Source organism: Hyperolius riggenbachi, chromosome 2 (genome assembly GCF_040937935.1).
Source record: "Hyperolius riggenbachi isolate aHypRig1 chromosome 2, aHypRig1.pri, whole genome shotgun sequence".
Classification (NCBI taxonomy): domain Eukaryota; kingdom Metazoa; phylum Chordata; class Amphibia; order Anura; family Hyperoliidae; genus Hyperolius; species Hyperolius riggenbachi.
In genome coordinates, this window is record NC_090647.1 from 541,647,140 (window position 1) to 541,671,446 (window position 24,307).

At 44.1% G+C, this 24,307-nt stretch overlaps 1 protein-coding gene and 1 long non-coding RNA gene across 9 annotated transcripts in view; one reads left to right on the plus strand and one right to left on the minus strand.

The window, feature by feature from the left end:
• Positions 1–24,307, minus strand: part of LOC137547308 (uncharacterized) — a 135,837-nt gene that overhangs the window by 8,177 nt on the left and 103,353 nt on the right. For all 6 annotated transcript variants that reach the window (XR_011026558.1, XR_011026560.1, XR_011026555.1 and 3 more), the window contains 2 exons: positions 12,480–12,616; positions 2,048–2,171 (listed from right to left, as the gene is read on the minus strand). This is a non-coding gene — a long non-coding RNA (uncharacterized lncRNA). The remainder of the gene's footprint in view (positions 1–2,047; positions 2,172–12,479; positions 12,617–24,307) is intronic.
• The window catches only part of LOC137547307 (transient receptor potential cation channel subfamily V member 3-like), a 100,866-nt gene that overhangs the window by 3,272 nt on the left and 73,287 nt on the right, over positions 1–24,307 (plus strand). The window contains exons 2-5 of one of the 3 annotated variants that reach the window (XM_068270753.1): positions 1,646–1,720; positions 12,501–12,584; positions 14,364–14,423; positions 21,770–21,915. In XM_068270753.1, coding sequence (XP_068126854.1) covers positions 1,646–1,720; positions 12,501–12,584; positions 14,364–14,423; positions 21,770–21,915 — 365 coding nt within the window. Of the gene's footprint in view, positions 1–1,645; positions 1,721–10,436; positions 10,566–12,500; positions 12,585–14,363; positions 14,424–21,769; positions 21,916–24,307 lie in introns of those variants that run through there. The other 2 variants (XM_068270755.1, XM_068270754.1) reach the window with 2 other exon arrangements.

A 24,307-nucleotide genomic window follows, 5' to 3' on the forward strand; every position in this document is an offset into this window, starting at 1 on the left:
TTTTCTTCAGTCTCCATCTCAGGTACTCGCCGATGCTCTCTGGGACTGTCTTCTTCAGCTGGCCATAGTGATGCGAGGTGATGCTCCGCCCCATTGCATCACACACCGCAAAGCAGAAAACCTCATTCAAATAAATGAATTCACGTTGCTCCTCACCGCACGACCCTTGCCACCCCTCCCTGTGTGACGTACTCAATCCTGGACAGGAAATACATCACTGGGGCTCCCAGGTTTCCTGTCCTATTTACGTTGTTCTGCAGCCACTTCTTCCTAAATGCAGGAGTGGCTCGCAACGCCGCCGCCAACAAATTTAACCTTTTTGCATCGCCCATTGACTTACATGCATTCCGTCACTAAAGAAGTCCAATGATGACGCGCTGTTGACTTTGTGGCCGGTTGGCGGCCAGTTGGGTACTTCCTGCGCAATGTGATGCGGTAAGTGTGCTAGGCCCCATTGCCTTGCATTGTTGTTGCAATGCAAGTGTAAAAGGGTCCTAAAGGGAACCTGAAGTGAGAAGTATACGAGTCACCCATATTTATTTCCTTTTAAAAAATACCAGTTGCCTGGCAGTCCTGCTGGTCTTTCTCGTCAGTAGTGTCTGAATCACACACCGAAAACAAGCATGCAGCTAATCTTGTCAGAGCACCTGATCTGCTGCATGCTTGTTCAGGGTCTATGGCTGATAGTATTACAGGCAGAGGATCATCAGGACAGCCAGACATATTTATTTAATTTCATACAACACAAATTGTCAGCCTCCACATCCCTCTCACTTCAGGTTCCCTTTAAAAAAAAAATTGATTAAAAAACAAAAACAAAAAAACAATTTTGAAATCTATTCATCATTATTTTCACCCCCAGTACAGATGAGTCAACAGTGGCGTAGCAATATGGGATGAAGAGGTTGCAAGCTCTGGGGCCCTTGGGCCAGAGGAGCTCACTGGGGGCCCTCCCTTAACCACAGTATTAGCTTTTCAATGGTGCTGTGCTGGTAATGATGCTCTATGTATGCTTTGTAATCATTAATAAACTGTTCCCCTCCTCTGCGGCCCAAACCTCCTTAGCTACGCCACTGTGAGCAGCGCTAGATTTACCATAAGGCACTGTAGGCATGTGCCTACAGGCGCCTGATGATGGAAAGGCGGCTCACTCCCCTCCCTGAGCGCCTCCCTCCTTCTCTATGCAGAGTCCTGATGAGAGTGTAAATGAGACGTTATTCATCCTGCCCTCTGCATTCCACTGACCAGATCTCCCTTCAGACAGGGGCACCTCTAGTTACTTAAAGGGAGTCTGAAGTGAGTATTAAAATAAAAAAAACAGATACTCACCTAAGGAGAGGGAGGGCTCTGGGTGCTATAGAGCCTTCCCATTCTCCTGCCGGTCTCCTCGTTCCCCCGCTGCATGGGCACAGTACAGGGAGTCCCCGACATTGCGGTGGGTTGGAGGTTGGTATTGGCAGGCGTTCACAAGTCAAGAACTCCCTGCATTTAGACCATAAGACACAGTAACTTTTTTTTCACCCCACTTTTGGGGGAGAAAAAGTGAGTCTTATAGTCCAAAGAAACAGTAAATCCCCCATTAAAATTAATGCTGGGTTTGTTTTTTTGTTTTTTGTTTTTGACCATCTTTTTTTTTCGCCTTTAGCAAAACACATGAAGAAATTGAGTGCTGTTCACCTGCCGATGAGCTGAACAACTTGCTTCCAGAACTGGACAGCAGGTAATACTGAATGGATATGAGCAATAAGGTGGTGAGAAGAATTCCTGCTTGCATGCAGATTTAGTTCAAATTGTATGCAGTTTGGCTTTAGGTCAAAACCATCCAGATGAGGAGAAAGTACATTTGACTAGCATATAGCGAAATAAGCACTCCTTCCCTTCTTTAGCCAAATCGAAGCGTGCCCTGGTGCACAAGTGTAAACAGGTACAGTAGATAAGCAAAGAGCAGAGAAACCAGCACTACTTCGTAGGCTGTTTATTCAATCACATTAGTTAGATAAAAGCGTCTTGCAGACATGCAGAATTGCATAACAAGTAAAAAACATACCCTTGGGGGGAAGGTAGCGTGGCTGGATAACTTGTGAGCGGTGGGTGCTCGGGTGCTGTTGCCTTACAGCCGTTTCACGCTCCAACACGCTTCTACGGAGGCCCCAGTCTTACTTAAAGAGTAACTGTCAGGCATAAAATCAAAAATCAATTCTTTATTTTTATCTGGTAAACAAGTAATAAGGATGCTAACCAGGCAATCCAAAAGTTAAAAAAAAAAATCACTCTTACTATTCTTCTCCATAAAAGATAATTCCCCAGTTTCCGTGGCTCTTATTTGGTACATTTGACGCACAAAGGAAGTTGCAGGGCAGTTTTTTCTTTGTTTCTTCTCTATATTCCCCTCAGACATGGGTAATGCAGCCTGAATGGCTGAAGCCTCTTTCCTTGCTGTTTTCCCCTCCCACACCTCTGTTCCTCTCTGATTGGCCAATATTTCTCAATACACTTTCTAATGCAGAGCTTGGTGAGAGTGTCTGAAAACTGGTAGGAGGGTAGACAATGATAGACAGACAGTGTAAGGGAGGAAATGATGTCAGGATTGGCTTCAAGATAGTCAAAATGGAATATCCTAAGAGGGATTTTTTTTTTTACTATAGAAAAATCACTAAAATCAAAATGCGGACAGTGCAATACATGTTATATAAGTAGAGCAAGTATTTATCTACTTGTATATGTGCTTTTTGGGTTTTTTTTTTCTGAGATAGTACGGCTAACAGCTCCTCTTTAAAGTGACTCCGAGCAGTGCCTGTGGGTATGCCTTTAAGCAGGCACGTGCAGAGGGGGGTGCTTTGGATGCTCTAGCACCCCCCTTTCTTTTACAGGCATCATGTGGGCCTTTCCAGGACCTGAAACTGCAGATGCTCAGGAGAGTTCTCACTTCAGTAGCTCCCTCACTTCTATTTCCTATACTCCTGCAGTGCTGCCGCCCTGATCCGCCCTCCCTCCTCCTGCCTAGTGAGCTCACTGTTCAGGAGTTTGCTGCCCCGTTATTCAGCAGCTGCGGTGAAGAGAGATAGGACTTGTTTTGCTGCCTTGTCAATCCCCCTCTGCCGAGGACAGTGTAAGCAGCCTGTGTAATGTCAGCAGCGCAGAATCAGCCGGGACGGCACAGGCGTGCCTCAGTGAGTCTGTTAATCACTGTGCATCACACTATGCTGTCCCTGTGCATTCATTTCAGCCAGCCAGCTGCAGGGAGATGTGAGAGTGTCTCTCAGCGAGATACATGTGATATGCATCTGGAACATTCAGGTGGCTTTCAAAGGGAAAGGGGGAGGAAGGTTGAAGGGACACACATTTCTTCTGAGTGCTGTGCTGTACAATTGAACCTGTGCTGAAACAGTGTGATTGAAAGGGGGCAGTTTAAGGGGTGTTCCCTCTGTGCCCTCATGTCTTTGTTTCCTTATCTTCCCCTGTACTCCTCATCCTGTCCTTCTCAGGCTCCTGTCTTTCTGTACCAGCTGTTTCTCTCTGCCCCAGCCTGCCAGCACTAACACCCCTTTCCTGTGCCACAAGGGCTACCCCACACTTCCGAAAATATCCCATGTCTTTCCAGGAATCTCTCCGCGGTCTCCATCCTCATTGCCTTCTTCGCCATAATGACATCACCAGGCTGGACTTGACATTTGTAATGGCATGTCCAGACATAAGGTGTTCGTATAGCCAGGGCTACCAGTATATAGTCATGTCACTGACTGTCCTCTGAGGGGCTCACAATCTAATCTAATCTAAACTAATCAAGCAGCACAGTGGCGTAGTGGTTAGCTCTCTCGCCTTGCAGCACTGGGTCCCTGGTTCAAATACCAGCCAGGGCACTATCTGCAAAGAGTTTGTATGTTCTCTACGTGTCTGTGTGGGTTTCCTCCGGGCACTCCAGTTTCCTCCCACAATCCAAAAACATATGGATAAGTTAATTGGCTCCCCCTAAAATTGGCCCTAGACTACAGTACTTACACTACATAATATAGACATATGGCAATGGTAGGGATTAGATTGTGAGCTCCTTTGAGGGACAGTTAGTGACAAGATATAAATATATACACTGTATAGGGCTGTGTAATATGTTGGTGCTATATGAATACTAAATAATAATAATAATCCTACCATAGTCACAGTCTAGTGTCCTACCATATTATTATTATGTATTTATATAGCACTGACATCCTCTGCAGCACTTTACAGAGTACATAGTCATGTCACTGACTGTCCTCAGAGGAGCTCACAATCTAATCCTACCATAGTCATAGTCTAATGTCCTACCATATTATTATTATGTATTTATATAGCACTGACTACTTCTGAACTACATTACAGAGCACATAGCCATGTCACTGACTGTCCTCAGAGGAGCTCACAATCTAATCCTAACATAGTCATAGGCTTATGTCTTACCATATTATTATTGTGTATTTATATAGCGCTGACATCTTCTGCAGCACTTTACAGAGTATATAATAATGACACTGACCGTCCTCAGAGGAGCTCATGATCTAATCCTACCATAGCCTTAATCTAATGTCCTACTATATTACTGTACTGTGTATTTATACAGCACTGAAATCTTCTGCAGTACTTTACAGAGTACATAGTCATGTCACTGACTGTCCTCAGAGGAGTTCACAATCTAACCCTACCATAGTCATAGTCTAATATGTGCTACAATATAATTATGTATTTATATAGCACTGACATCTTCTGCAGCACTTTACAGAGTACATAGCCATGTAACTGTCTGTCCTCAGAGGAGCTCACAATCTAATCATATCATAGTCATAGTCTAATGTCCTACCATATTAATATTATGTATGTATATAGCACTGCCATCTCCTGCAGCACATTACAGCGTACATAGTCATGTCACTGACAGTCCTCAGAGGAGCTCACAATCTAACCCTGCCATAGTCATAGTCTAATATGTGCTACAATATAATTATGTATTTATATAGCACTGACATCTCCTGCAGCACATTACAGAGTACACAGCCATGTCACTGACTGTCCTCAGAGGAGATCACACTCTAGTCCTACCACAGTCATAGTCTAATGTCCTACCATATTATTATTATGTATTTATATAGCACTGACATCTTCTGCAGCACATTACAGAGTACATAGCCATGTAACTGGCTGTCCTCAGAGTAGCTCACAATCTAATCCTACCATAGTCATAGCGTAATGTCCTACCATATTATTATTCTGTATTTATATAGCACTGACATCTTCTGCAGCACTTTAGAGAGTACATAGTCATGTCACTGACTGTCCTCAGAGGAGCTCACAATCTAATCCTACCATAGTCATAGTCTAATGTCTTACCATATTATTATTCTGTACTAGCTGATTGCCCGGCGTTGCCCGGGTATGTATTTGGCTGGTGTTGGCTCCGCATACTTTTTCTAACCCTAACACACAATTACTCACTGACCAGGTTTGTGAGCTTTGCGGTCTTTGGTATCAATAATTTGCATTTAAATGAAAAAAATCTGATTGGCTGTTTGTGGATCCACCCCCTTTTCTGAATTTGAACCCTAGTCACCCAATGACCAACTGTACCAGGTTTGAGGCCTTTGCCATTAACAGTGCAAGAATGGTAGCAATTAAATATGCCCTTGAAAAGCAATAGGTGAAGTGTGATTCACTTTTGTAGACTCCTCCCACCTTTCTGAATATTAATCCCAGTCACCCAGTGACCAACTGTGCAAAGTTTAAAGACCCTGCCATTAACAGAATGGCTGCAGTTTACATTTTCCCAGTGAAATTTGTATTTGTCTCCACCCACTGATGACCCGGTGTTGCCTGGGTATGTATTTGACTGGTGTTGGCTCCGCCCACTTTCTAACCCTAACACACAAACACTCAATGACCAAGTTTGTGAGCTTTGGGGTCCTTGGCATCAATAATTTGTATATTCCCATAGAAATTAAACAAATCAGATTGGCTGTTTGTGGCTTTACCCCCTCTCCAGCATTTGAACCCCAGTCACCCAATGACCAACTGTAGCAGGTTTGAGGCCTCTGCTATTAACAGTGTAAAAATGGCAGCAATTTAAATATTCCACTTGAAAATCAACAGGTGAATTTTGATTGGCTATTATAGGCTCCACCCACTTCCCTGAATATTAATCTGGGCAAAGTTTGGGAACCCTGCCATAAACAGTGTAAGAATGGCTGCAGTTTACATTTTCCCAGTGAAATTTGTTTTTGGCTCCGCCCGCTGTTTGTATCCTGGACCCACTGTCACTCAATGACCAAGTTTGTGAGCTTTGGGGTCCTTGGCATCAATAATTTGTATTTTCCCATGAAATGAAACAAATCTGATTCACTGTTTGTGGCTCTGTCCCCTTTTCTGAAATTGAACCCCAGTGACTCAATTACCAACTGTACCAGTGCAAGAATGGCAGCAATTTTAATATTCTCCTTGAAAAGCGACATGTGATTTTTGATTGGCATTTTTAGGCTCCACCCACTTTTCTGAATATTAATCCCAGTCACCCAGTAACCAGCTATGCTAAGTTTGAGAACCCTGCCATTAACAGTGAAGAAGGGCTGCAGTTAACAATTTCCCAGAAAAATCTGTTTTTGACTCCATCCACTTTTTGTAACCTGGACACACAGTCACTACTCAATGACCAAGTTTGTGAGCTTTTGGGTTCCTGGCATCAAAATTGTGCTAATGGAAGCAGTTTATCCAGCAAAGAAATCTGGCTGTTTTTGGCTCCGCCCCTTTACAGAATTTGAACCCCAGACACTTAACGACCGACTTTAGCAGGTTTGAGGCCTCTGCTATTAACAGTGTAAGAATGGCTGCAGTTTCAATATTCCCCTGGAAAATCAATAGGGGAATTTTGATTGGCTCTTGTAGGCTCCACCTACTTTCCCGAATATTAATCCTAGTCACCCAGTGACCAACTGTGTGAAGTTGGAGAACCCTGCCATTAACAGTGTAAGAAAAGCTGCAGTTTACATTTTCCCATGTAAAAAGTTAGTTGTTTTTGGCTCCACCCACTATTTCTAATTTCGACATACAGTCACTCAATGACCAATTGCATGAGCTTTGGGGTCCTTAGCATCAATAAGTAGCAATTTACTATTGAAAATAAACAAATCTGATTGGCTGTTTTTGGCCCGCTCCCTTCAGAATTTAAACCCCAGTCTCCCAGTGACTGACTGTAGCAGATTTAAGGCCTCTGCCATTAAGAGTGCATGAAAGGCAGCAATGTAAATATTCCCCTTGAAAATCAAAATGTGAATTTTGATTGGCTGAATATTAGTCCCAGTCACCCAGTGGCTAACTGTGTCACGTTTGAGAACCCTGCCAATAACAGAATGGCTGAAATCAATCTAACAAATCTGATTGGCTGTTTGTGGCTCCACCCCTTTAGTGAATTTGGACCCCAGTCACCCAACGACTGACTGTATCAGGTTTGAGGCCTCTGCCATTAACAGTGTAAGAATGGTAGCAATGTGAATATTCCCCCTGAAAATCAATAGGTTAATTTTGATTGGCTGTTGTAGGCTCTACCCACATTTTTGAATATTCATCCCAGTCACCCAGTGGCCAATTGTGTCAAGTTTGGGAACCCTGCCATGTTAAAAATGTAGTTGTTGGCACTGCCCACTTTTTCTAACCTTGACATACAGTTACTCAGTTATCAAGTTTATCAGCTTTGGGGTCCTTGGTATCAATAGTTTGTATATTCCCATTGAAAAATAAACAAATCTGGCTGTTTGTGGCTCCGCCCCCTTTCTGAATTTGGATCCTAGTCACCCAGTGACCAACTGTACCAGGTTTGAGGCATCTGCTTTTACCAGTATAAGAGAATGGTAGCAGATTAAATATTCCCTTTGAAAATCAAAAGGTGAATTTTTATTGGCTGTTGTAGGCTCCACCCACCTTCCAAAATCTTAATCTCAGTCACCCAATGACCAACTATGGAAAGTTTGAGAACCCTGCCATTAACGGTGTAAGAATGGATACAGTTTATATTTTCCAAGTAAAAGTTGTTTTTGGCTCCGCCCACTTTTTGTAACCTGGACACACAGTCACTCAATGACCAAGTTTGTGAGCTTTCAGGTTCCTGGCATCAAAAATTTGTGAATGGAAGCAGTTTATCCAGAAAGGAAATCTGATTGGCTGTTTGTGGCTCCGCCCCTTTAGTGAATTTGGACCCCAGTCACCCAATGACCGACTGTAGCAAGTTTGAAGCCTCTGCCATTAAAAGTGTAAGAATAGCAGCAGTTTAAAGATTCCCCTTTAAAATCAATAGGTGCATTTTGATTGGCTGTTGTAGGCTCCACCCATTTTCTTGATTCTTAATCGCATTCACCCAGTGACCAACTGTGTCAAGTTTGAGAACCCTGCGATTGACAGTGTAACAATGGCTGCAGTTTACATTTTCCCATTTAAAATGAACGGCTGAAATTTAATTGGCTGTTTTATGCTCCGCCCACTTTTCCTGGATTTGTAACCTTGGTCACAAAGTGACCAACTGTGCCAAGTGTGGGGACTCTGGCTTGATTACTGTGAGAATTGCAGCCTTTTACATTTTTTCCATTGACTTGAATGGGTGAAATCTGATTTGCTGTTTGTAGCTCCGCCCACGTGTGCAGGGGGGCCGCGAGACCCCCAGAACATATAATCCCAGGTAGTAAGGGATCTGCATACCAAGTTTCGTTCAAATCGGTTAAGCCGTTTCCGCGTGATCGCGGCACATACACACATACATACACACACACACACACACACACATACATCCGATTTTATATATATAGATTTATATAGTACTGACATCTTCTGCAGCACATTACAGAGTACATAGTCATGTCCCTGACTGTCCCCAGAGGAGCTCACAATCGAATCCTACCATAGCCATAGTCAAATGTCCTACCATATTATTATTATGTATTTATATAGCACTGACATCTTCTGCAGCACATTACAGAGTACATAGCCATGTCACTGACTGTCCCCAGAGGAGCTCACAATCTAATCCTACCATAGTCATAGTCTAATGTCCTACCATAGTATTATTATGTATTTATATAGCACTGACTACTTCTGAACTACATTACAGAGCACATAGCCATGTCACTGACTGTCCTCAGAGGAGCTCACACTCTAATCCTGCCATAGTCATAGTCTAATGTCCTACCATATTATGTATTTATATAGCACTGACATCTTCTGCAACACATTACAGAGTACAGAGTCATGTCACTGACTGTCCTCAGAGGAGCTCACAATCTAATCCTGCCATAGTCATAGCATATAGCATGGGTATGTACGCATTCCAGGGGGGTGTACACAGGATTTCTTGCCTGGGGCACCACATAATGGACACCCTTCCTGCAGACGTTCCCCTTACAGTTGCTGCAGGCAGCGCCTCTGACACTCGTACTGTGACTTGCTGGTGGAGGAGCATAGAGGGGATAGTGTGGGCGAGGTCTGATGACTTTACTACTTGTTGGCATTTACTACTTGTTGGCACTGTGCAGTTTTATCGGAAGCCACTGCGAGAGGAGGGGGTGAGGGCCCCTTTTTTAAATTTGAGCACCCCCCAGTTAAGGAGCCTCTGCACGGCTCTGCCTTTAAGCATACCCACAACTAATTAATTATATCCTCACACCTACCAGCATGATGTTTGTAATTCTATCCCCCTGGGTTCCTTGTATTTCATTGCATTGCGCTGAATGGAGCTGCCGACACTGGGGAAAGTGTCGTCTGATTTTGATCATGAAAATAGCGAAAACTAAAAGGCGTAGGGCGGTGGTTTATATATCAATGGAAAGAGGAGAAAGAGAGCTTCAAAATGTTATGCATCTTTCCATAGTTACTGCACTGCTCAGAGTCCCTTTAAAGAACACCTCAAGTGAGAGGGATACAGAGGCTGACATAGTCATTTCCTTTTAAATTATTATTAGTAGCAGTAGGGTATTGTACTGTGTTATTTATTATTATTTAATTTAATTATTATTAGTTATTGGATTTATATAGCGATAGCACCAACATATTACGCAGCACTATACAATACACAGGATTACAGACAATGATAACAGAGGTGACCAACAGCACAGTACAGGTAATAGACAATTGATACAACAATACAGGTAATAAGCAATAAGATACACTACACAATACAGATAGTAATACAATGCCAGATCATACCCTGGAGTGGTAGTGGTAAAAATACAAGTTCACATAATTCTGGGTAGAGTGTACTGCTGAACGATTTTCGGTTTTAAACCGAAAATCGTGTTTAGGGGTAAGACGATCTTCAGATCATCACAGCTGCGTTTTTTTTTTTACTGCAGTTTTCGCCGCCAAAAGCCTGCTCTGCTCCCGGGTCTTTTCCTCAGTTGTGTATGAAATCCCTGCTGGAGAGGAGGCCATTGAGGAGTTAATGAGTCGTACCCCGCCCCCTCCCTCTCATGAAGACAGCCAGGCTGGTGAATGGGCACAGACACAGGAAGGACGGCTCGTCCTGTCCCTATCCCCGGGGCAAGGGCTCCGCCAACAGACAGGTGAGGCACGCCCCCGCTTGGGGCCTCACGCTGCGGGGGGTCTCGCTCTGCTGCTGGCAGGAGCGGAAGGAGGGTGGGCGCAGCTTCGGGGGGGAGCGGGGAGAGAGAAGTTACCGCTTACCTGCCTGGTTCCTGCACGCAGCTTCTATCTACTTCCTGTTCCGGCGTCTGGGGGCACATACCTATCTAACCTATACTGGGATCATATACCTATCTAACCTATACTGGGGGCAAATACCTATCTAACCTATACTGAGGGGTACCTACCTATCTAACCTATACTAAGGGGTACCAACCTATCTAACCTATACTGGGGCACTTGCATATCTAATCTATACTGGGGGCAACTATGCTGGCTACCTATATTGGAGGCACCTACCTATCTAAGCTATATGGGGGCACCTACCTATCTAACCTATACTGGAACAAATATACTGGCTGCCTATATTGGAGGCACCTACCTATCTAACCTATACAGGGGCACCAACCTATCTAACCTATATGGGGGCACCTAACTATCTAACCTATACTGGGGGCAACTATATGGGCTACCTATACTGAGGGGGACCTATAGCTGGCTACCTATACTGCGGGCACCTATACCTGTCTCCACGTTGGGGGGCGCATTTTACGCCCATGCCCTGGGTGCAATTTAGCCTAGAAACTGCTAATATTTGGCCCCACCCACATCATGTTTTGGCCGCGCCTATTCTTCACCGCAGCGCGTGCTTTGTTTTGAGAGGTGTGGCTATGCATTTTTTCTTTTTTGTGAATTTCAATAATATATCACTAATGACAAGCCTTCACTTGCAAAATTTACAGCAATATACCCTGATTTTTTTTTTTTTTTTAAATAAATGGTGATGATGCCGGCGTCTGGCTGACGCTGGCTTTTCAATCATCACAGGCAGTGCAATCAAGTTTAGGAACAAGCAGTTTCCAATCACCGATTACGGAACAGTAGGATTGCGGCGGAAATGGATGACAGCAGCGTGGCGATCGGGAGCAGCAAGGTAAACAAAACAGATACGTGTATTTACTCCCCCAGTCGTGAAGTGTTGCACAGGGGGGCGTAGATACACTGCACAGTGGTGCTGTATAGGTTAAAGGACAACTAAAATGAGAAGTACATGGAGGCTGCAATATTTATTTCCTCTTAAGCAATACCAGTTGCCTGGCAGTCCTGTTGATCCTCTGCCTCTACTGTATATACCATGCAATTTCCCGTCAGGTAGATGGGTTGAATCAATTATTTTCGACAGGTCTGATCTGATTTTATTATTATTCTTATAACGCTATTAATATTACTATTATTTATATAGCAATAACATCTGCAGCACATTACAGAGTAAATAGTCATGTCACTGACTTTCCTCAGAGGAGCTCACAATCTAATCCCTACCATAGTCATAGTCTAATGTCCTACCACATTATTATTATTAAATATATATATATCACTAACCCTCTTTTTCAGCACTTTACAGAGTACATAGACATGTCACTGACTGTCCTCAGTGGAGCTCACAATCTAACCCCTACCATAGTCATAGTGTCCTACCATATTATTATTATGTATTTATATAGCAGTGACACCTTCTGCAGCAATTTACAGATTACATAGTCAAGTCAATGACTGTCCTCAGAGGAGCTCACAATCTAATCTTATAATAGTCATAGTGTAATGTCCTACCATATTATTATGATGTATTTATATAGTAGTGATATATTCTGCAGCAATTTACAGAGTACACAGTCATGTCACTGCCTGTCCTCAGAAGAGCTCACAATCTAATCCCTACCATAGTCATAGTCTAATGTTCTGCTTCTGGATTACTGAATGTTTCTGGAATACTTTAGCCAGCTACAACAGATACCTAACTTGGTGCGTTTATATTTGAATGCTAATAAACACACCTTTATGTGTCTCAAATTCAGTCATCAAGAAACTCTGGGACCTGTTGCATACATATTCAGCTCTCCAACATTCAGCTTCCCCATGGATTCTCATTACGCTGAAGGGTATGTCGGCACAGGTATTTCTTTTCTTTGTCCTGAAAGATATTTTAAAAAAAAAATTTAAGAAATGTATTTGACAGATTTGATTGCTCCGGCTATACATCTAGGCCAGTGATGGCTAACCTTGGCACTCCAGTTGTGGTGGAACTACAAGTCCCATGAGGCATTACAATACTTTGACAGCTCTAAGCATAACTCGGGGAGGCAGAGGCATGATGGGATTTGCAGTTTTGTCACAGCTGGAGTGCCAAGGTTAGTCTTCACTGATCTAGGCAGTTTGACTATACTGGGACATTGAAGCAAACCTGAAGAGAAAATAAACTTATGAGATAATGAACTGTATGTGTAGTACAGCTAAGAAATAGAACATTAGTAGCAAAGAAAAGAGTCTCATATTGTTTTCCAGTACAGGAAGCGTTAAAAATCTTCAGTTGTTATCTATGCAAATGCAGTTGTTATCTATGCCAATTTGTGTGGGATACAGTCCTGTTTTCTGAAGCACTTAAAGCACACCTGAGATGTTACACTGTGCCTTATTTATACTTACCTAGGGCTTCCCTCAGCCCCATGAGAACTGTGGCCTCCCTCGCCGCCCCTCCGTTCTGCCACTATGGCTCCCGGTAATCGATCAGTCGCGGCTAGTCGTGGGCTTCTGCGTGTGCGTGGCTTGGAATGTGTCCTGCACTGGTGCAGATTGCTTCCGGCCGCAGAAACGTGATGATGAGTGCGAGCGATTGTCGCTAATGTGAATATAAACTATATAAACATGCTGCTGCCACTTTTTACACTGATTACACTGAGCAAAATCTCATCATCGGGTTTCACTCTGAACTCAGTTTGTGCTAAAGTGCTGATAGGAGCTGCACAGAGATGATAAGCACTTCCAACACACAAGTTGCAAAAAGAAAGTAGTAAAGGCGCTTAAACATCAGGCGATGAATGATGGGCAGATTCGACCAAGAGAGACAAATCTCTCTCTGATTGGAGAGATCTGTCAGCTGCTCATACACCGCAGGCTGATTGCCGATTGATTTCAGTATGAAATCTCTTGGGAATTGGCCGAGTCTGCCACGTTCGCCACCTCGCTGCTGTTCCCCCAGTGTATAAATGTACATGTGTGCATGTGTGCATTTATACATTACCTGTCCGGTGTCGTGGTGCCCGTTCGTCTTTCGAATCCGTCACTCTTACAGTAGCCGCATACAAGCCGCTGGTAGGACGTGTGATGTCACACACACACGCACCAGCATGCTATGCAGCGGCAACGTGTATGGGGCTAATGGAAAAGTGGCGTATTTGGTCAACGAACGGGCACCGCGACACAGGACAGGTAAGAATCGCAGTGCTGTGTGCAGCAATTATTAGGGGGATTTTGATAGCAATTTCCAGATGCTTGGAAGCGCTTTACAGTAAACTGGACAGCGCTTAGCTTTTTTTTTTTTTTGTAAAAACTTTTATACTTACCAGACGCATACCTCCCAACTTTTTGAGATGAGAAAGAGGTACACTTAAGCCACGCCCCTGCCAGACCCCTGATCACGCCCCCACCACACCCCTAGTCACACCTACCGTAAAGATTTCATAAGAAAAATATGTTGTTTTATAGTTCAACCCACACTGGTCCTTTCTGTATATTAACATTTTAAAATTAGTGATATGGAATAAAGTTTAGAGTTAATCAAACTCATTTTTTAGTAGATAAATATATATATTTTCATAGAAAGCACTCCTACTCTTTCATGTTTAGTTTTGTTTATCTTTTTTTTTTTGTTTCCCCCAAAGCAAAACCCAGGAAGAAAATGAAGATGAGCTGGACAACTTGCTCCCAGAATTGAACACCAGGTACTTCCTGTAGAAAAGGCGTGGTCAGTGAGGTGCTAGCAGATCTGGCTTGCGTGCAGATCATATGAAACTTGGAACCAGGACGATAAGGTCACATGCATTTTTCTTGTGTTGTGCGTGCATTTTTATGCGTTTGCGATTCGCATATACAAAACGCATATGCGTTTTGTACGCGTTTTGAACTCGTTTTTTATATGTATTTTATGCAAATCACTAGTAAGTCAACAGGAAGCGGAAGTACATCATAAAACATGTTTTTCTTAAAAAAAGCATATAAAAACGCACCAAAACGCAATACCTCTGCGTCACCATTGACTTTCATTATGTGCATTTTTAATGCATTTTTGAAAAATATGCAACAAAACCAGCGTTTTTAAAAACGCATATTATAAAACGCATACAAAATGCATATGCCTTTTTTATATGTGTTTTTTTCTATGCAGCCCATTGACTAATATTACACGCATAAACGCTGCATTTTACGCAACGCTACTGTTTCTGCCTAGTGTGTTCCCAGCCTCGGTAATCACAGATGTAGTGTAACTGGAGCTAGTTTTATTTAGAAGTTCTCTACATGAAAGGACCCCTATAGCGATAAAAGTACAGTATATAGTCGCGTATAAGCCAAGGTACCCACTTTTCCCTCAGAAACCAGAAAAAAGCGATTGACTCGTGTATAAGCCCCCTCACCAATTTAGACCCTAGATGTGCCACCAGTACAAGGCAGCCCCCCTCCCCATAGCCAGATGTGCCCTAAAGATGATACAGCTGTGTCTCTAGAAGCCACTAGATGGCATCATAGTTATGAGACACAGCGATCGCCACAAAGGAAGAGTCCCCATCATTGCACCGCTGACACGTTGCTTGGACGCTCCGCTCCACAAGTCAGGAGGCACAGGTAGCCTTGAGCAGCGCACTCTGCACACCACGTTGCAGGGGATAGGGGCACGGACACAGCAGGGCGCAAGCTGGTAAGGGCAGGATCACTAGTGCATGAACCTTACGCTCCTATGCCATTAACAAAACCTGCTCCACCATCTGTCCTGCTCCACTGACTCGCATATAAGCCGAGGGGGTAACTTTTCAGTGTATTTTTTATGCTAAAAAAACTTATATGCGAGAATATACAGTAAGCAGTCTGACAGAACTGACAGGTTTCGGACTAGTCTATCTTTACATGGTGGGTTCTCAGGGTTTTCTTTGTTTTTAAAAGCATTCCAGGAAATGCTTTTGAAAACAAAGAAAACTCTGTCAATCCCCCATGATGAGATGGACTAGTATAAAACTTGTCTTCCTTCAGATTGTAACTGCTTACTTTTGTAGCTTTAGCAGTCCTTTAAACTGTACTTTCCTCCGTGTCTCCAGTATGCATAAACAGGAATCAACAGCACACAGCAGTACGGATCACCTTATCAGAAATGCAAGTAGCACAGTGCCACCTACAGGCCAGATGTATCATACACACAATGAATTAAAGCTTTTGCCTTTTGATATTTAACATGAAAAGTAGGAAAATGTTTACACAGGTACTTAGACATTATTTTTACATTGTCATTTTAGAACACTTGGTTTAGTGTCCCTTTAAAAGGCGCACCCATTCACTTGCATTGCTGTGCGCTTCACAGCGCAACTCACAGAAATGCCTGCAACACCACATGTCTCAAACGGACAGTAACGCAGCATTTAGATGTGACCGTGATACATTAGAATCAATGGAAAAAGCTGTACCTCGCAAAGCGCACAGCACAATGCGTTGTGAAAAGCGTACAGCAACGTCCCTAGTGTGAATGAGGCCTTAGGGCCCGTTTCCACTAGAGCGAATCTGCCTACGTTTTCTGCATGCAGATTCGCATAGCCAATATAAATCAATGGGTCTGTTTCCACTTGTCAGAAATTCTGTGCGGTGGATTTTGCAGATAAAAATCTGCACAGCAGAACCATCAGAATTTGCACACCGCAAGGCTAGTGTGCGATTCGCCTGTAATGTATTTAATAGGAAACTCCCTGCGTTTTCGCTATGCAAATTTTCCATGCGAATTCGCGCACAGGCACTGACATGGTTAAATTCGCATACTTACAAGCAGATGCAAATTTTAACGCGTTTTCGTGTTAAAATTTGCATACAAACGCGTACGAATTTGCATCCGCATGCAAATTCGATTTTGCATTTTCCGCAACGGAATCGCACCGCAACTAGTGGAAACGGGCCCTTAGTATTTGTCAAGTACAAAGTATATACTGGGAATTTAGATAAGCAAAACATAACGGATACAGGGCTTGATTTACTGAAAGTGGATATTCAATGCCTGCAGGTGAAACTCGAAAAATTAGAATATCGTGCAAAAGTCCATTTATTTCAGTCATTCTTAAAAAAGGCTTAAGGCTGCTTTCACAGTGGGACGTTACAGGCTGCTCTAACGTCAGCCTGTAACGTCCCACTGTGAAAGCAGCCTTAAGCCTTTTTTAAGAAGCAGCCCAACTTACAGTAATGAAAAATCAATGGGCTGTTCACAGTGCCCACGTTGCGTTACAGTGCAACGTTGCACGTTCAATGAAAGTGCAGTATGCTGTGCGTTATATCGATTTTAGCCGCGTTAGACTGCTTGCACATGCGCAGTGATTAGCCACATGGCTAATTAATATGCACTGCACTGCTGACGTAACTGTTTTCTTCCTGGAGCGGCCGCTCTGTGCGCCGATTGGCTGGCGGGACCACGTGATCGGACCCACATGGTCTCCACAGTCTTTTGAGTCGCATAAAGCGGCTCAAACTGACGACCAACTTAAACACCACCATGCGTTGCATTAGGGGCACGTTATGCGACCTTAATGTCCCCTAAAACGCAACGTCTTGGTGTGAAAAAGCCCTTAAAGATGAATGTAATGTATGAAATGGGAACTCTTTGCAGGTGTTTTGGATGAATTAGCTGATTGGTGTCTGCCACTCTGAGCCTAGAATATTGAACATTGTCATAATATTCTAATGGTCTGAGATTTTGATTTTGGGGTTCCCATAAGTTGTAAGCCATCATCAGCCCAATTATAACAAATAAAGGGTTGAAATAACTCGCTTTACATAGTTACATAGTTACCAGTGGCGTACCTAGCGCATTTGACACCCGGTGCTGGGTAATATAAGACACCCCCCCCCCAAAAAAATTAAGGGGGGGCAAAAACCGGTTGGTGCTATAACATGCGGCGCGCAAAGCGCGCCGCAGCCAAAAAAATGGGCGTGGCCATGACCGGATGAGGGCAGAGCTAACTAATTTAACATGAACCCGGGTGAGAGTGACATGGAGGCTGCCATATTTATTTCCTTTTAAACAATACTAGTTGCCTGCCAGCCCTGCTGATCTATTTGGCTGCAGTAGTGAACTGAATCACACCAGAAACAAGCATGCTTGTTCAGGGTCTATGGTTGAAAGAATTAGAGGCAGAGGAACAGCACACCAGCCAGGCAACAGGTATTGCTTAAAAGGAGATAAATATGGCAGCCTCAATATTATTCTCACCTCGGGTTCCCTTTAAAAATGCAACGCAAAGACAGTGAACCCAAGTTTTGGTGACCCTTTCCCCAGAAAATTCACATACTTGTGCAGGTTTTCTCAAGAAAATACACGTAATGTGTGCAGATTTGCCCAGAGAATACATTCAATCATGTCGGCAGATTTGCCCAGAGAATACGTTCAATCATGTCGGCAGATTTGCCCAGAAAATACATGCAATCATGTCTGCAGATTTGCCCAGAAAATACATGCAATCATGTCGGCAGATTTGCCCAGAGAATACGTTCAATCATGTCGGCAGATTTGCCCAGAAAATACATGCAATCATGTCGGCAGATTTGCCCAGAAAATACATGCAATCATGTCGGCAGATTTGCCCAGAAAATACATGCAATCATGTCGGCAGAATTTCCCAGAAAATACATGCAATCACGTCGGCAGATTTGCCCAGAAAATACATGCAATCACGTCGGCAGATTTGCCCAGAAAATACATGCAATCGTGTGGCAGACCTGTCCAGAAAACACTTCAATCGTGTAGCAGACCTGGTCAGAACATAAACGATACACCTGGCTGCTAATATAAATTAAAAAAAAAAAAAACATTTACTCACCTGCAGCAGAGCTCCTGTTCCGGCCTCCGTCCGGTGCGCAGCTCCCACGATTCTCTGCAGCCAGCAACTGAAACTCCCAAAGTCTCCAGAGCAGGGCTTCGGACATTTTACTATAGCCCTGCTCTGCCGCTGCGGTGAACTGATACGGCATCTATTAGAAAGTCAATTCACGCTGGGGGGTGCTTGGAGATTTTTAGGGGATGTTTCAGCACCCAAAGCACCCCCCCTGTGCCGCCACTGCCCCAGTATAGGTAGCTAGCAGTTGCCCCCAGTATAGGTAGTAGCTAGTTGCCCCCAGTGAAGGTAGTATAGTTGCCCCCAGGCTAGGCAGCATAGCTGCTGCCCCCAATGTAGGTAGTGTTGCTGCCCCCAGTGTAGCTAATATAGTGGCCCCCGTACAGCTGCCCTCCAGTATAGGTAGTATAGTGGCCCCCATAGTTTCCCCCAGTATAGCTAGTATAGTGACCCCCCCAGGCCCAGCGTAGATAGTATAGTGGCCCCCGTATAGCTGCCTCCATATAGTGGCCCCCAGTATAGCTAGTATAGAGACCCCAGGCCCAGTGTAGCTAGTATAGTGGCCCCCCGTATAGCTGCCTCCATATAGTGGCCCCCAGTTTAGGTAGTATAGTGGCCCCCAGTTTAGGTAGTATAGTGGCCCCCAATTTAGGTAGTATAGTGGCCCCCAGTTTAGGAAGTATAGTAGCCCCCAGTTTAGGAAGTATAGTGGCCCCCAGTTTAGGTAGTATAGTGGCCCCCCTCAGTGTAGGTAGTATAGTGCCCCCCGTAGTGTAGCTAGAAGGAGGGGTGACAGCAGCGATAGCGGTGGGGAGGGGGGGGACATATCCCCCCCTCCCTCACCTGGGTCCCCTCCTTCTGCCTATCTCCCCCCCCCCCAAAATTCGGGCAGCGGGCAGCAAACAGGGCGAGCAGGCAGGCGCGGAGAATACTCACGTTACTTCCGCTTATCAACCTGGAACGCTGCGTCGCCGTCACCTGCCTCTACTGCGCCTCCAATGATTGGAGGCGCAGAAGAGGCACGTGACGGCGACGCAGCGTTCCAGGCTGATACGCGGAAGTGACGTGAGTATTCTCCGCGCCCGCCTGCTCGCTGCCCGCATTTTGGGGGGGAGAAGAGAGGCAGAAGGAGGGGACCCAGGTGAGGGAGGGGGGGGATATGTCCCCCCTCCCCGCCGCTATTCCTGCCGTCACTCCTCCTCCTAGCGCTGCTCTTCCCCTTCTGGCTCCTGTCAGTCCGGATCTATGGGGGGTCGTGGCGACACCCCCCTGGCAGTCTGGCACCCGGTGCACCACGCCCCCCTGCGCCCTGTGGTAGGAACGCCACTGATAGTTACATAGTTATTATGGTTGAAAAAAGACATACGTCCAACGAGTTCAACCAGTATAAAGTACAACACCAGCCTGCTCCCTCACATATCCCTGTTGATCCAGAGGAAGGCGAAAAAACCCTTACAAGGCATGGTCCAATTAGCCCCTAAAGGGAAAAATTCCTTCCTGACTCCAGATGGCAATTAGATACAATCCCTGGATCAACATCATTAGGCATTACCTAGTAATTGTAGCAATGGATGTCTTTCAACGCAAGGAAAGCATGTAATGAGTCTATTTCATATAGTAGTTTCACCTTTTAAGTTGAATTACTGAATTAAATGGACTTTAATGGTTCCCATACACTAGTCAATTTCTATAGAAAATCGGAAATCGATTGTATCAATCGATCGATTTGTGGCCGATTTTGATCAATTTTATCTATCTGACAGGCTGGAAAATCTAAGTTGATCTGCTGCTAGCAGCAGATCGATGGCTCATAGATTTGCATTGGATCTAATGATCCAATTCATTATTGGATCTAATGATCCAATAATGAATTTAGATAGATTTCCGATAGATTTCATTCTGAAATCTATTGGAAATCTGTTCCTAGTGTGTGGCACACTTCAGATAGATTTCTGTCAGATTCGACTTGACAGACATCTGACAGAAATCTATCTGATGGTCAAATCTGCTACAAATCTATAAGTGTATGGCCACGTTTAGTTTGATAGGGTTCCTTTAATAGGCTGCCACTGAGCAGAGACAACACAATATCCAATACACTTTGTAAATGTTTAAATATAAAATAAAACCATGGGATATCTAAAAAAAATAATGTTTACGGGTAGGAGGATAATTACAATTGTTTCTCATTAGTTTATTTTCACCTCGGGTTCACTGTAACATACTCGATCTAAGGGCAGAAAAAGTATAAATTCGGCCTTGGATCAGGGATGAGCAGAAAGTACGCCAGTGCGAATTTATGCATCGTAGTTCGCATCCACGCATGGTAGTTCGTAGGTGACGTTTCAAAACTACGCTTACGAATTTATGCGTAGCAAAATACCACTACGCGTAGCTTACGCCCACTATGCGTAGCTAACATGTTTATTGCGTAGTGAACTACGAATACGTTACTCGCATCTAATTTTTCGCGTGCGATTGTATGCTTACAAATTTACGCATTGGAAAGGGGAATGTATGCATAGAAGAGTTCCCGGTATAACCATTTAAAGAGGAATTAATACGTAAAATTTTCTGCATGCGGGCATAAGCATCCGCATACAACACACTTCGCACTACGCGTAATTGCGTATTTTAACGCTTAGTCTACAAAATGCAAACAAAGCGAATATTTGATTTCAAAACCGTAGTTTGGCGAAGTGTAATTTCGTAAAACTACGCGTAGATCCAGCGTAGTGAAGTTGGCTGACTACGACCATCCCTGCCTTGGATGTACCACTACCGGGTTTAGGATGCCTTTTTTGAGTGTATGCCTTTTGTACTTTAAGTACCCACATGTACAAGTCTAGGCTGAGAGCCCCTGTTTATGCCCCTGGCCAAGCAAAGGTGGTTGGATTTTGGCTGCTTAGATCACAGTTCCCCAGCCCTATCCTCAAGGCCCACCAACAGTACGTTTTGCAGAAAACCACAGATTATCACAGGTGGGGTAATTAGTGTCTCAGCAGAGCTGATGAACTACTTCTGTGGGCTTCTACAAAACTTGCACTGTTGGAGGGCCTTGAGTAAAGGGTTGGGGCACACTGGATGACTACTGTACAATATCTCTGGAATCTGGATTATTTTAGGCAGTGGCAACACATTTCTGACTGGGTGTAACTTTGTACATTAATGCTAATAGAGACACCTTTATGCATCTCCATTTCCTTTTCTAGAGGAAATGAGTCCTACATCACTAAAGAACTGCAGAAACGAGGGTGCCTTATACTGGAAGCTGTTTCTGATGGGGACACTGAATCACTAAAGAGACTTCTGAAAGAAATAAAAGTTATATCGAGATATTCAAAGAGCCCTTCTGAAGGTAATTAGCAAGTATGAGAATGACATTTCATTTTCCACTTCAGGCTGGTTTTACACTTACCGTATCTTTCGGACTATAAGATGCTTCTGACCATAATACGCACCTAGGTTAAGAGGACATAAACCAGGGGAAAAAATATTTACCAAACCTGGTGCTTACATGGTGAAGGGGTATCATGTGGATTATTCCCTCTTTGTACCTCATGCCCCCTTGTACCTCTTGTGTATCTCTGTGTCCTCCTCTGTCCCCCTTGTGTCCCCCATGTGTCTGCCTCTGTCCTCCTTGTGTCCTCCTCTATGCCCCTTTGTGTCCCCGTGTCCTCCTCTGTGCCCCTTTGTGTCCCTGTGTCCTCCGCTGCATGGGCACAGTACAAAGAGTCCCCGACATTGCGGCGAGTTGGAGGCTCGTATTGGAAGGCGTTCAGAAGTCAGGAACTCCCTGCATTTGGACTATAAGATGCAGTGACTTTTCCCCTCACTTTTGGGAAAGAAAAAGTGAGTCTTCTAGTCCAAAAAGTAGTGTTTTTTTGCTCCTGCTGCATCGCACCGCAAGTCAAAAAATGTCACTCATATGACCCTGCACCACTGTGCACTGACAAGGTCATATACATAGTGCTGCCTCCTGCCAGTGATGTACCCCCTGCTGGGCAGGAAGTACGTGAATGGGATTCACATCAGGTCGCGCACGCATGCCACAATGCACCATGCTCCGTAGTCTACAATACATGCATCACCCATAGACTTGCATTACGCGGTGCTTGCTATCTCGCAGGTCCTCAAAGCTCAAGGCTGTAAATTCCTCTTTCACTCGGTATAAGTGCAGTATATCACTGGAGACGGGCGGCATCCTTTTACCTTTTAACCTGTTGCTGGGCAGCACACACACACAACTTGATATCAGGCTACCCATGCTCTGGGCGCCGTACGTAAGTGCTCTTTTTTATGTTTTTACTTGTTCTGATAATGTTTTAGAAATAAAGCAGTCTCCACCTTAGACGAGATTGCTGCGTCTCGCTAAGCCTCCTTGATGTGTTCCGCTCTTCGTGCTTCAAAGTGTGTGACCCTGGCTCCGCCCTACTGGTTTCGTCATGTAAGGACTCATCAGGGGATTCAGTGATATACAATGCTGTTTTGATTACTTTTAATGTAGGAGCATTGCTGTTTTTACGTTGATATTAAATATGGTTTTACACATGAGCTCCTCTCTCTGAGAACTTTAAAGCAAGAGATTGGAAACCCTGGTGGCACTATAAAAGTCTACGGTCTGCATCTGGTGAGCAGGGGAAAGGAGGGGGGGGGGTGGAGCTGAGCTCACAGGCAGTGGTTTCGCTTCTCTATTCACCCTGAGGCTGTATGTGGTGTTGAAGCTGTCTGTTGTAATTGCAGACTGCACTGCAGACTGTGTGTTTCTTTCAATGCTTTAGCAGCCAATTTATATTGATGTTTGCAAGTGCTCTTGCTTGCTACTTGATAGTACTGCTGTAATTTATGTTTACGGCCACTCAGTGAAAGACAGTAACAGGGAATTCTGCTTTCGGTTTCTGTATCTTCTGCTAGCATGGAGAGAGAGATCAAAGCATTCCAAGAATTTACAGCACAAGAAGTTCTGCCGTCTGAGGTCAAAGGCAGTGCACGTATCTCGAACGAGATAACTCTATTGAGGCTGCTTATGGGTTAAAGGTGTTTGTCATCACGAGGAGGGCTCAATGTTAAATAGTGGACTTTCCAAAAGTTAGTGAAAAGAGAGCGCTACTGGATAAAGAAGCAGTATTACTTACCTTTAGCGCAGCTATACCAGATACATCTTGTTTTTTACACTTAGTACTGATGTTTGTTGTCTACACCTGATATACTGCACTGATACTGACTGGAGGAGGAGTTTACAACTTTGAGCTTGGAGGACCTGCATGATAACCTTTGAAACTAGATCCTTGCATACGTACAACCTCAAAACGTGGGTTGTATGCGGTTGGTAAGCCTTAAGGCTCATACACCCGTCCCAACACTCTGCCCAACTATCTTCCAAACATGGTCTGTTGGAAGATAGTTGGGTATGTGTACGGCTGGCAAACAACCAGACGACCAACTGATAATAGGTGATTTGCCTGATCAATTTGCCCAAATATCATGCAGGTTGGCAACGTGTGTACAAGTCTTTTGAACAACTTTGATGTTTTTGGATGCGGAGTTGCGAACATGTTGTGCAGTTTGTTGTTTAGCCTGCATGCATAGTATTTAGGTGAGTACGTACTTGTTGTGCAAACAACTCATTGTGTGCTTGGTTGTGCATTAAGTTGGACGTATGTGTGAGCCTTTATTCCTTTGGCTGATGTTGGTGTGCACAAGTTACTGTGGAAATCCGGATAATTTTGCATGGTGGAGGTTTGTTACAT